Source organism: Bicyclus anynana, chromosome 15 (assembly GCF_947172395.1).
Source record: "Bicyclus anynana chromosome 15, ilBicAnyn1.1, whole genome shotgun sequence".
In the NCBI taxonomy this organism is placed as follows: Eukaryota; Metazoa; Arthropoda; class Insecta; order Lepidoptera; family Nymphalidae; genus Bicyclus; species Bicyclus anynana.
The window spans coordinates 7,176,434-7,190,960 of record NC_069097.1 but is presented as its reverse complement, the minus strand read 5'-3'; the positions used below and the strand labels follow the sequence as shown (position 1 = coordinate 7,190,960).

At 35.0% G+C, this 14,527-nt stretch overlaps 1 protein-coding gene across 1 annotated transcript in view; it reads right to left on the bottom strand.

The window, feature by feature from the left end:
- The window catches only part of LOC112051477 (axotactin), a 41,618-nt gene extending 31,827 nt beyond the window's left edge, over positions 1–9,791 (bottom strand). Inside the window, exons 1-2 of the mRNA XM_024090146.2 lie at positions 9,163–9,791; positions 987–1,118 (exon numbers count right to left, since the gene is read on the bottom strand). Of these exons, the coding sequence (XP_023945914.2) occupies positions 987–1,095 (109 nt within the window). The 5' untranslated portion in view covers positions 1,096–1,118; positions 9,163–9,791. The remainder of the gene's footprint in view (positions 1–986; positions 1,119–9,162) is intronic.
- Between the last annotated feature and the right edge of the window lie 4,736 nt (positions 9,792–14,527).

The window sequence follows — 14,527 nt, the reverse complement described above, 5'->3', positions numbered from 1 at the left end:
GTCATCATGGCACAGACTCTGGATGACCTTAGTACCATGCTCAATGACCTCAGCAGCGTTTCTCAACAGGTGGGCCTGAAAATGAACATGGGCAAAACAAAAATAATGTGTAATGCTCATGTATCGCTCCACCCAGTTATAGTTGAGAACGCTGCACTCGAAATTGTAGACGAATACATATACCTAGGACATATGATCCAGTTAGGTAGGTCCAATTTCGAGAAAGAGGTGAACCGTCGAATCCAACTCGGCTGGGCTGCATTCGGGAAACTTCGCGACATCTTTTCGTCCGAAATTCCTCAGTGCCTGAAGACAAAAGTCTTCGAACAGTGCGTGTTGCCAGTGATGACCTATGGTTCCGAGACTTGGTCGCTAACTATGGGCCTCATAAGAAGGCTCAGAATCACACAGCGGGCGATGGAACGAGCTATGTTAGGAGTATCTCTGCGTGATCGAATCAGAAATGAGGAGATCCGCAGAAGAACCAAAGTCACTGACATAGCTCAACGAGTTGCGAAGCTGAAGTGGCAATGGGCGGGGCACATAGTGCGAAGAGCCGATGGACGTTGGGGTCCCAAAGTGCTGGAATGGCGACCCCGCACTAGTAAGCGCAGTGTTGGCCGACCCCCCACCAGGTGGACTGACGACATCAAGCGAGTCGCAGGGATTCGCTGGATGCAGTTGGCTCAGTATCGTGATGTTTGGAAGTCCCTACAAAAGGCCTATGTCCTGCAGTGGACGTCCATCGGCTGATATGATGATGATGAAAGTTATTGTAAATTTATCTACATAGATCGTGTGTTGGTCGCGATCGGCATGATGTCATGCATGTCATCGCGACCAACACAGATCAATTTTATCGGCTGCCGTTAGCGCTGCAGGCATGTGAGATTACTTGATCGTCAGAGGCTGACATAAGTAATCACAGTTTTGATTCTATGACACGAGTTATTGAAAGTGTTCTTGATTGTATTCATAAATCTTACCTTTTTCTTCTACAGCTAAATCTACGGGTAAGCTGGTTTTAATATCAGCTATTCCATATGAAATCAATAAAACGGCTATGAATATGCTTCTTCTTTCCCGTACACCCATCTCGTTTGATTACGGTCATTTATCTGAAATTATAATAATACTAGTTACAATTCTCTCTCCCTCATGACTAAGGATCATGACCACCTTGGCGAGTCATCTTTCGGTATACAATGCTCCTCCATCGAGTACAGTTGCTGGCCATTTGGACGGCACTGTTAAAATGTGCGCAAGTGATATTATAAGGGTTCTATAATACACATGCGTGATATTATAGACTTGTACTACGTACAACGTACGGAACCCTAAAAATTGAAGTTACAATTTACAAGTTTAGTTAATTACAATTAGAAATACTGAAAACGCGCGACAGTCACGAGTATCTCAACTTTTAAATCAGAATCTTTTCCCTCAATATAGAAAAACAATATCTTCCGATTGGCCACACATTATGTTTGACGTGTTATAAATTTGCCTGCCTCTTTGGTGGCAGTCCAGTGGTGGATTTTTATCCTCCTCCTAACAAGTTAGCCCACTTCTATCTTAGATTGCATCATCACTTACCATCAGGTGATATTGTAGTCAAAGACTAACTTATAAAGAATGGGTTGATGATGAATGATGAGTGATAACTTTCTTAGATTTAAACTAACTATATTATAACGAGTGTTATTTATATTAATTGATTATGAAACACGATTATTTAGAATGATAACTTGTTTTTACTCCATACACCTTAATTTCTCAGTTTACGAGTGAAAAATAAAAGTTGTCAAACCACTTCCGATAAAAGAGAAAATGGAAAATGGGTTTCACTTGTTTTTACGCCAATGTCATAATTATAATTTGATTCTTTGATTGTATAAACTTACGGACAAAGTTGCAATGAAAGTAACGAGACGAGTTCTGTGATTAAATTCACGCAAGAATTAAATAACCAGTACCGTAAAAACGTATTAGCAGCGTTTTACCTGAAATAAAACGCATATTAAAATACTTACCTCACTGGAAACTTTATATTGAGAGTAGCATTTCCGTTTCCGTCGATTTCATACCAGTTTTCGTACTTTTATTGACGTCACGTCGGGCTATGTGGCGCCACCTGGCGGTGTCGGGCTCGGGAAGTTTCGTAAATCGCTGAGCGCGACTTTAGCTCATTGGCTCAATATATCACCAGGCAGGAATTACTTAAAGTTTCCAGTGAGGTAAGTATTTTAATATGCGTTTTATTTCAGGTAAAACGCTGCTATTAAAATATTGACCGTAACTGGAAACTTTATATTGAGAGCCTGTTTGTTTTCGCCTGGTGACGCCACATTATGGTATTATTTCGCCAATGTGATTATTAAAATAAAACTTTTTATAACAATATTATCTCTAATTCGATTAGGCTTTATTTAGAGAACAAGCTAGTAACGAAGTTTGACTTACTGTGTCTGTGCATAATACAATATTCCATTTTGTTGGAATGTAGCAAAAATACATGTCTACGGTACAATGGTAGCCAGTAATAAGTATCTATTGTCTGTGGATATTATTTATTCAAACTGTCAACTCTTTGACATTCAAGTGTCATTATATGTCATCAGCCATTTACTATATTTTACAAATATTAATAAATAGAACAGTTAGCAGTGCTTAACGTGTTTTCGTTCATCTCGCGACTCCAACTCTCAGCACATTCAAAAATAAATCAATGAACTAAAAACATACCATACATTTTTTGGCTTGGAGTTCAATACTTTTAATTTTAGGGATTTCATCATATAATTGATATTCACACTAAATTATTTAGGAAAAACACTGCTGACCGATATAGTCGTTATGAAGATTTCTTACGTGACGTCTTTACTCATTCTGCTATAAACATTACATTCTGCTATAAAATTATTACAAAAAAAATTAATATTAATTCTTGCTGCATTTAGTCGTAGTGGATAGTTATTTTATTTAATAATGAAATAGACTTATTATTTCCTAAAGAAAAATTATGATAGTGATTATTTTATTTACAAATAATTTCCAGCCAGAGTAAATAGTTCTATCGGTTTTTGAGCCAAATTGCGGCCAAAATTGAACAAAATCATCAGATTTTATACTATGTTATCCCTATAATAAGTAATGTTAGGTCATATACACGCCTTTCAGAGTGTACCCACAAAAATATAACTATTGAAAAAATAACTTATTAAGAAGTTACTAACATTCCAAACTGGTGGCATGGAATTTTTAGGCTTTCTTAACAATTTGGTATGAATTTAAGGATATACTTTACAAAGTTATTGATCTCTTAAGTAGGTTACTTGAAGATTCTAGAAACTAAAACTGAGTCAGTTCTTAGACATTAGGTCATATAATGTACTAAAACTTTTACTTTTAGACAAACACTACACAAGCCGATTTTTAAGTTTTGACAGGAAATTAAAAATAATTTCAGGTTTTCCCATATTTCTTGAAGACTCCCTCTAACAGTTTTGTAACTGCTAAGTCCGTTGTCGTGATTATAATAAATTTGTCTTCATTCTATAGAATTATCGGTACTGCTAGCACTCTGAATCTGAGATCCAAATGACATAAGACTTACTCTTATCAAGGCTATTAAATATATTCCTGTCAACCGATTCTGATGATTCTCTGAGAATCAGTGTAAGTGGTGGCGATACCATAAAACAAGTGGGAAATTCCCTATTCACACTGTACACATCGTATAAAACAACTTGAGCGTAAGTTACATCTAGGGATACGTACAAGTAATCATGGACTACGTGTACCTTATTTAATGAGTCAGATCAGAATAGATCAGTCACCGACATACCCTATTTCACAATCACTTTTTCTATGCTACAGTAATGAAAGCGCCAAGTATGGAAGATGGCGATGTTGTATAACAAGTGATTTGCATGCTTGTTGTTCCTGCCGCGTATACTATTGTGTACTGTTGTGAACTTAGTGATAGTCTAATTAAGGTTACTAGACAAAGATCTTGCAATTTTAACTGTTATATTCTATATTTAACCTCATTTCTCTTTTCCTCCGTAATATGTAACGGCAGTCATTTTGTCCAATTGAATGTTGCTTAGGAGGTGAGTTTGATTCTAGGGACATATACGAGTAGTATGACATACATTTCCTTTTTATTGGAATGCAGTACCTATTCCTCTCGTGACCATGAATACCTCAGAGGGTGAATGTTTAGTAACGCTGCCCAAGCGTGGTCAAAGGCATCTGCTACTAACAAAAACACTGGCTGAGGGTGTCAGTGAAGTAGGTAGCTAGCAGTCTGATTATATTAAACAAGGTCATTCATTCATTCAATGGTAACGGGCAAGTTTTCGATATAGTCTACATCTACATGATAAAATTGTCTATTCTTAATTCTACATATCTCTTACAAAACATGCTGCGAATTCGATAGCATTGAGAAAGTATTTGAGAAAGAGACATGCATAGTTCAAATGACAAGGAAGTAATGTCCAACAATTCCCTGTATACAAAACGTAGGAAGCACCTTTGGGATTTTATTACATACACATGCAAGTAGGCTTGTGTCTATTCTTCAAACTGAGTTTTTGATGCTGTGCGTATTTAGCAAGTGGAAATGAGGTTAAATATTGGTCCGGCTTCAGTATTAGCAACAGAGCATGGTGCTTTTATGATCCTTTGTATTTCATTAAGTAGACAATTGTTGATATTTCTTCCAAAACAGGAGTGTGGAACGATATTCCATATAGATTAAGAAAAACACGAGGTTATTCGAGAGAACGGTAGGAGATAACCTCAGATTAACCTCTGTTCGTTTCTGGTGCCACCATTTTCTCCCATTGAAAAAGGTGGTGAAAAAGGTGGCTAAAAAGACCGCTTGAAATTAAATCTATCTCAAAATACTTTATGTTTTCTGGATGCATTAAACTTTAAAGCATACATAATACCCTTGATGGGCCTCGAGCCCCTGAAAAAGGATTCATTTAGAATCCTTTGTTTTAATAGAAATTTATATGTTACCGCTTATGCGTTTTTCTACATTTGCTAGGTGACGGAGGGTATCATAATTTGTTTTACCTTTTCGTTTGTTTCTAAGTTTTATGAAACCTGGAGTATGGTTATAAATTTTGCAAATAATAAACTGTATACATCCAGTAATACCTTTAGAAAACTTTGATGTATTCGGAAAAATAAGTTTCCTGCCTTTAACCTCTATACCAAAATGTACATGATGTTTTAATCTGACGCTTTCATTCATCAGATTTTTACGCCATTGTTACAAAGTAATTAATTCACCCATTGGTTACAAATCTAGTTGGCCTATTCACTATTTTGGTCTTTATTATCAACCTATATCAATTGGAAAAATGTCATTTACCTACTGTGGGATATTCACGAGTAAGCAATAAATGACATTTTTACATAGAAACTCAATTTTGTATATGTCAACTAGCAAACGTAAAAGATAGTGAGTCAGCCTGCAAGGGCTTTAGGACATTAGTTTCTTGTACATTGCTGATAAACACCCTGCGAGAGTGGATTATAATGATCATACAAGCAAGGCTGCGCAAGCGTTCCAAGCGATGCAACATTAACATTTTTCATGCATTACCCTCGCGAGGGGTGGCGATCACACACACACGACATCGACAAGGGTATTTGAATAATTTATATAGATAGATAAGATATTCGTATCCATACATCGTTGATAAACACCCCGCGAGGGTGGATTGTATTGATCATGCAAGCAAGGCTGTGCATGAACGTGTGCGCATTACAGATATGTATATTCCGTGTTGTATGTTCCACGCGATGGAACATTACTCTTCATGCATACGCCCGCGACGGTGGCGATCAAGGCACCGGTATTTGAATAATTTATATAAAGAGATAAACACCCCGCGAGGGTAGGTTGTAATTATCATGCAAGCATGGCTGTGCATGAGCGTTTGCGCATTGTATGTATATTCCGTGTTGTGTGTTCTACGTGATGAAATTTCAACACTATTCGTGCCTTGCCCATGCGAGAGGCGGCGATCCTCAGTATTTGACTGGAAATACGTCTAGGAATGTTAACACTTTCTATAACCTCGTCCCCATGAGGGGCGGTAATCTATTAGTCCGGTATTTGACTGTGCAAATACGTCTAGGAATATTTAAACTTTCTATACCTTACTCAGTAAGTTGGTTTTGCAAATACGTCCAGGAACGTTAAAAAACTGTGTATACCTTGCCCCCGCGAGGGGCGGTAATCTATTAGACCTATATTTGACTGCAAATGTGTCCAGCGACGTTAACAGTGTCTACGCCTTGCCCCTGCGTGGGGTGGCGATTTATAAGGCCAGTAATTTACATCCAATCAAAATTCCTGTGCTAAATTCTGGCGGGATTTGTGAACCTTTTTTCAATGCTGGTTTGAATTGGAGTAACAATATGTTTGAGTAACTTCCAAAAACTCTTTGTCTAACTTCTCTTCGAGCATTCGTAATTTATGTACTCCTCTGAAACGAAAGCCATTGGCCACGCGTTCGTTTTGCAGTATATATGTTAGACAACAGTCTATTGCTAGAACGTTCACTTTGGTTTCTGAGTTCACATTTTTAGGAAGCCCGCTGGGCCCCGCCACTTTTAATACTATTTTAACTGTTGAAAAATAACTACAAAGAAAATATTATTACATGCAAGTACGAAAACATTTGCAAAAAAGCAAGACTTTCAAACACATGAAGTAGTGATCCGAACGGAAAAACCGTTAAAATAATGATCACGTACTATTTTCAAATGAAATTTGAAATTTTTACATAATTTAACGTTAATTACATTAACGTTGTATGTTACAACGTAATAATTACAACGTAATAAAATATAAAGTACTCACAGCGAATTCACTTCACTTATTACACTTTATCTTGCAATTGCAATGTCGGGTACCAACTGATTGCAAGATGTTGCTTCGACGGTAAACAAAACGCCAATGAGCTAAAGTCGCGCTCAGCGATTTACGAAACTTCCCGAGCCCGACACCGCCAGGTGGCGCCACATAGCCCGACGTGACGTCAATAAAAGTACGAAAACTGGTATGAAATCGACGGAAACGGAAATGCTACTCTCAATATAAAGTTTCCAGTTACGGTCAATATTTTAATTTGTAATTATTGTATGTGATTTGAACGTGGGAAACACTAATCTTTTAGAATTGGATTTCAAAAAAGGTGATTTTAAAATTGATGTGTATTTTTTGTTATTTTATCATCATCATCATAATCATTAACATCATCATCAACTGCATATTTTTTAACCGAATTTGAACTTTTTTTTTGTACCTCCTATCAGATTTTTTACGTGTAAACAAGATTTTCACAAAATAAAATATTAGCGGACGCTCGCGACTTCCATGATTGCGAACCATGAATTATTCCGGGATAAAAAGTGATAAAAAAAACACATAATTGCCTATGTGTTAATTCTGACTATAATCTATCTCTACTTCAAATTTTAGGTGACTCGGTTCAGTAGCCGAGGCGTGAAAGAGTAACAAACATTCATACCATCAAAATTATCATTTTTGGCAAATCTCTGGAATCCGTGGATTTTTTTGGGATATAAAGTACCTATGTGTTAATCCAGAGTAAAATCTATTTCCTTTCCAAATTTCAGCCAAATCGCATTAGTAGTAGCGGCGATAAAGAGTACCAAACATCCAAACATCCATACAAACTTTCGCGTTTATAACATTAGTAGGATAATAAATAGTAATAAATATACTTACATATTACACACGTTACAACGTAGCTACAATGTGAGTGTTTTTGATATTATTATTTTTTTTAATGAATAAATTGCATTATCTTTTTTTAATATGACCAATATTCCCATTCCCCTCCAACTAGTCGGGAAAGACATAATAGGAGTGGATACTACAATAGACCAACGGGGCGGGGATCGAACCAATCGTATTGGGTACTAAGATATCGGATTTTGTTATATATATATTTTTAAAATACATTTAAATACTTATATGTAGTTTAAAAATATATACCTATGATAATACTTATATAAAAACTCACAGACACTGGAAAACACCCATATTATGCATAATACACAAATATGTTCCAGTTCGGTTTAGCAATAGAGGAGTATTTCCCATAACTCTGGAGTTATATTCTTTATATATAATATTTTCAGGGAAAATATTCTTATGTAAATAAATATTAAAATTACGCATCTTTACAACAAGTTATGACGTAGCCAAGTTTTACGTATTTTAAAATGCAAGGATAGATAAAGGCGTGTATTACATGGATAGTCGGATTTATTTGAATTACTTTGTATGAAAACATAAAAAGTTGTCAAATATTGCCTAATGGAGCAGCATGGTGGGTTTCAACTCCAAAACAATCCGGTTAAAGAGGGGCCCTGAGCAGTGGAACGTTAATAGAGGCTGATGTTGGTTGGCATTGATGTCCATCAAATAGATATCCTTCTTCATCAAATTTAAAAAACTTATTCACTACTACTAACAACATTGCCGTCGTTATTGTAATTCGAACCCTTTGTGTTTTGATATAGGATTCAATTTTATGTACACACTGGTATAGGGTTTCGAGCGGAAATATGGAATCAGAGTGCACACACACTACATCGCCGCATCTGAATGCCACCAGTTTAACTTGAGCCGTCTTGGTCTCGCCGTTTCTTTAACTGAGTAATCCAGAAGGATTTTACTTAAACAAGAGGGGTCTTTAAAATTTGGTCAGTGCGTGCAGTTAAATTGATTCAAGTGATATACGACGGTCACGAGATAGTTTTGGTATGACACGGTAAATAATTTATGTATATTGTTTTTATTGTGTGATATTGCTTTTATATTAAATTACTAGCTAAATTATTCTTAGCTACCGTTTTAAATAAAATACAAGGGTTAAAATGTAATAGTACACCTAAATACGTCTGCTCCGATAAGGTGACAACGTTTTGTAGTAAATCGTATTAAAATCAGTTCAGTTGTTTTGAGGAAACATACAAATACACAATAATGTTTTAACTCAGAATAATAAAGATTACATACTCGTACAAAAATAAATATTCAAACGTTCAAGATTTACGTAATAACCGCTAACTAAAGTAAGTTAATATATAAATACTTACATCTAAATATAATTTCAAAATAACAAAATCAACAAAAGATCACATTTAAAATCACCGTTTCATTTTATAATATTTAAATCACAAAATCCATAACACAAAATAATATCGATATAGTAAATTTTTAGCATCACAATTTGAAAAACGAACGCATAAAAAGTTCGCGTTCATTAATTGTCCAACCATAGACAATTATTATTTTATTAGATTATTTTATAATAATTTTTTTTTACAGCGTTAGGACAAGGACGCGAGGACGCGGCTCCCGGCAATCGCGGCGGGAGTTGGCGGGAGTTTAACAGGCATAATGACACCTACAATTTGTCCTCGGGGTCGCGGGTCAGACCCTGTTCCCAGACACGGGCGCATGGCACTAGCGGCGAGATTGAGGAAGCGTTTTGTGGACTTCATTTTGCAGATCTATTGTTGTGTTGTCATTGTTGTTGTGTGTTAATTATTATTATCTTTGTTGTTGGCTTGTCATTCAAAGACCAGTTTTTTTCAATTTCATAATATTGTGTATAGTATTGTTACCCTGTCTACTACTACTGTCGTTGAATAACGTGCCTAAATACTGCTATGGTTTCCATTAGAGCGGCAAGGGTTCAATTCCCAGTTTGCGTCAACGTATGATTTTCTGTATTAGGTCAGGATCTGGATCATAATTTCGAAATTCAACTGACTGACTATTAGTGGTTTTTTTTTGTAAAAAAAAGGAAGGAAGAATTATTTATTGCTTCATTAGCTACAACGTGCCATGGTAGGCAGTTTATTACGTAGAAGTTCATAGTCCAGTTTAAGCTAAACTGCCACTAAGTCTTGCTTCATTCAGTTCTGCCACAGTAGATATATTACAAGCAGTATAATAACTCGGCCATATTTTTGAAATAAATACCTACAGCCGCGCGCTCCGTAAACATGTGATAGGGCTGCCTGTCTCCAGCATTTTAATTACATTTGCCAACTTTGTGTTTCCATTTAGTTATGTGATTGTAAATATACTTTTTTTTAAATAAACAAATAAAATACTTTGTAAATTGTAGTAAAATAGGAAGTGATCAATAAAATGCGTGTTGTTTTTTGATTGGTAGATTTAAATAAGGCTGATACTAATCAATGATCTTGAAGGACCTTCATATATTTATTTTGGTGATGCCATCTATCTATTACCACCACACTAGGTGACCAAATAATAAAAAATCGGTCAAGTGCGTGTCGGGCCACGCGCAGTGTAGGGTTCCGTAGATTATGTTAGCACTTTAACCCCTTATGTAATGTACAAAAATACCGATAACGATACCCCCACACTATAGAATAGACGATAAAAAATTGACCCTGACTTGGCATGTAGGGAAGGAACTATAAAAAACAAATTGAGATTGACCGGGTTCGCTAGTAGTTTAATAAAAAAATCTGGATAGGTATATTGATATCAGCTGGCTCTTTACTTTTTTTATTCAAATGCATTAAAGTATGAGCAACACAATAATGTTGTTAAATTCAAACAACTTCTTTACGTAACTTCTTTATTACCTTAAAATACAGGTATACAAAACATACATGTCATAAGATTTAAATCTATGTATTACATAATAATCAAAGAAAACAACCTAAATGAAGAAGTTAATAAATAATTATTTAATAATATTATATTAACGTTTACGTCATTTACCTATTTACACAATTTTATCATTTAAGCATTTATTTATATATTTATTAAATTATGCCTTTAGAATACAAAATATTAATCAAACTTTATAAAAATAATAACTCTTTTCCTAGTCGTCATAATTAAAAAATCCAATACACTGCGTTCGTCACCGCGGCACAGTCGCAACGGTCTTCACCCCACGATCACCCCACGTACGAGCTGCGTAGGTATAGCTCGCGTTTCGACCTTTAGTATGAAGTCCAACTACTGCTTGTAATATATCTACTGTGGTTCTGCTAATAAGCACAAAAATCAAACTTACGGACTACCCTTTGTTCTATTTACTGCTATACTTCATCAAGTACTTAATTCAAATTCAATTTTAGCGCAGAATTAAACTTTTCCGAGCAAGTGAGATATAAATATTATTTGCGCCAGAGTGCATGCAGTACATTGCATCAATGCACATTTACCAAGATAGTAATTAAATCCACACTCTGCAAGACATTTGACACTATGGTAATTGGCATTGAGAACGAATTGAATACTTACCTTGTATTGCGCGCCACAGTTTTTACCAAGATTCAAGGAAGGAAAAAATCAATTTAATATTAAAACACAATACAATCTTGAACGTGATATTTTTGTCTTGGCAGTATATGTATACTTTTTATAAGAGTTTATTGTAATAAAAAACTGGCTGGTTAAAAATTATCCTCTTTGGTATCTGTGCATAGATAATGGCCACATAAATTAAATTCGATTTACGAATTTTATGGATTTCTCATTGTTTTCTATTCAAGCGTTTATCGACTTTCAAATTTTAAACGCTTTTACCGAAGCGTTTTGTTAAAGTTATAAATCTTAACTATTTTTGCAGAATTTATTTTAAATTTAAATTTAAGAGAAATTTAAGAGATTTCCTTCTGTTAGATGAAGCGACGGATAAGTGAAAACTACATTATACTTCGTAGATAATTCAGGTGATATTATTCCGTCATAATTCGAGTTTCATTCAATATGCTTTTTAGAGTCTTTAAACTTATTGGTGTACTTATCTCATGTCTGTTCTAATAGTAGACTATAATAGGATAGAGATTCTTATAATTTACAAAATGTGGTAATCGATTATGGGGAAGTTACTAAAGAATTGATGAATTTCTTACTGACAGAGACAGACAGCTTTGCTTTCTTGTGAACACATAATTTGTATTTTTTTTAAAGAATATTTATAAAATATATGGATTTTATAATATGACCAATATTCTCATTCCCCTTCAACTAGTCGGGAAAGACTGTGCAAGGAGTGGGTACGACAATAGACCAACGGGGCGGAGAGCGAACCACCATCCCTCGGTGATGAGTCCGACCGCTCTTACCGTTGAGGTATTGAGGCTACTTACACTTACATAACAATTAACCATTTTATTTTAAAAGAACTGAGTTTAAAGTTTGAGCTCTTCTGGATAGAAGGTCACAGGTCATTTATTCATTTCATACTTGACTTTTGAAAATTGCTTGTTTTAACCACTTGAAATCAATGACTTTACACCGGCCAACATCATCTTTTGACTAGACTTTCCTATTGGAAATATTTTAGTGCATAAGTGCTTGTGCACTCTGTATTTAATTTAATTAGTTAATTTAATTTGGCCTATGTCCTGCGGTGGACGTTCACCGGCTGATTTATTTATATACCTATTTGGTCAACAAGTGATTGTTACAGTATTTACATAATTACTGTCCAAAAAATACAAATACAAGGCTATGTACAATCAAGTTACAGAAGACACGGCATGCTTATTTCCGTAATATTAAAATCCGTTTAAAGATTGCATAAAATCAGTTTACAAAAAAAAATACAATTTACAGTTAACAAAAAAAAAATAATTTTACAACTACTATTATTTGATATAATGATGAGTCAATTACCTATATTTTTTTTTTTCATTGAGAAAGAATACAATATGGAACTTAAGCTAACTTATCCTAATAACTATACAAATCATGCCCACGTGGAATGGTGGCAAGAATACTGGCTGCATTTCCGCGCTGGACAGCCAGGCTGATCCTTTGCGCAAAAAATGTCACCAGTCGAGGCAACTAGCCGCGGTGAAATTATTCGATAAAATTTTTTGAGTCAATTTAAAAGTCTAAATTAAAGTCAAAATTTAGTATGTACTACTTTGCTAAGCAAAGTTGTTAGGTACTTTGCTTAGTCAGTTGTAAATTTTTTGCGCCAATTAGTTAATTCGTTTTATAATAGTATTTTTTATTATATAATTTTGTAGCCTGTCCAAACCAAAGAACTTGTTCTTCTTTACCAGCTATGAGGTACTAGAGATCTTATTATAATGGTTGTATTAAATTTTATTGAACGATGAAAGGTACGTACTGGAGGTACCGGTTTCAAGCAAAAGCTAAATATTTTTGTTATTATGTAACGAGCAATGATACAAAATCAGATGACTGGATGAAGTGGTGAATGGCGTTGGCCGTTGCTTGTGTCCCGTTTCCATTATCATAGTTCTTGTAAGTGCGATATTTTGTTACTATTTTTGTTACATACGCTATAATAATATTATAAAGAAGAACAAAGTGTGTGTGTGTGTAAGTGTGAAAGTGTGTAGGTATGTTAGTTCCTCCTTTGCGGTGCGGCTACTGAAGCGATTAGGCTGAAATTTGGAATAAAATTCGGTAAAAAATGATAAAAACGTATTAACTAAAATTTAAAAAATAATAATAAAATTAATGTATTTTTCTTACTCAATTAACGAAATTTACTGAATATGACTTCACTCTTTGAAACGATCTACAGAAGACATAAATGAGTTTAGTTGTTTTCAAGTACCTATTCCATAGCTTTTGGTGAATATAATGAAATAGTTTACAAAATAATTGTAAAAATTAGAAATGCACACCTTTTTAAGACAAACATTCTTATAATATTATATTTATGCAAAATATACCTTTATGGAGATTGCTTCTTAGTGATAACATCGGCGCTAATTGTACATTACTTTCGAAGTTTTTATAGTATAGTTTAGTAGTACGTGGTAACTCCACGTACTACTATCCATTCATTGATAACGTTCATTCATTCACTCTTTTGGTAATCGGGTAAAAAACCGTGACTGACGTTCATTATGGAAACGCACATACGTCTGCGCATTGACCGGTGGCGGATGCGGCGGCGACCGGGCCGGCTGTGACCATCCACTGTTACGATTGACCCGAATACTCCTCGTACACGGCTCCATGTCGAGTACTCTTCGTATGAAAGGCCTTCTATAGACCTTCTTATTGCTATGAACAATGAGTGAGCGTGTATTAGCTGCAAGGTTGCGTACGAATGATTTGTATTTTAGACAGAATAGGCTACTTGCCTCTTTTGTAAACAGTGTTTAAACTGAATTATGGAAGTATTATAAGCTATATTTTATTTTGTCGCGTTAATAATAACCAGTAAAAAATTTAATATAAATGAAAAAATATCTACGTGAAATTTTTGCCGCCGAAACACAGCACATTAGCAAGTGACGTCATTCATTGAGATAACAGTGTGATTCGCATTTGCAGTGATGTGATATATCACGTCACCGCAAGCGCCAATCACAAACCGCGGCAAATAACGTCACAGTTTATAATTGGCGTTTGCGCTGACGTGATAAAAATACAATTTTGTTTTATAAAAACATTATAATTACGAGATTATTT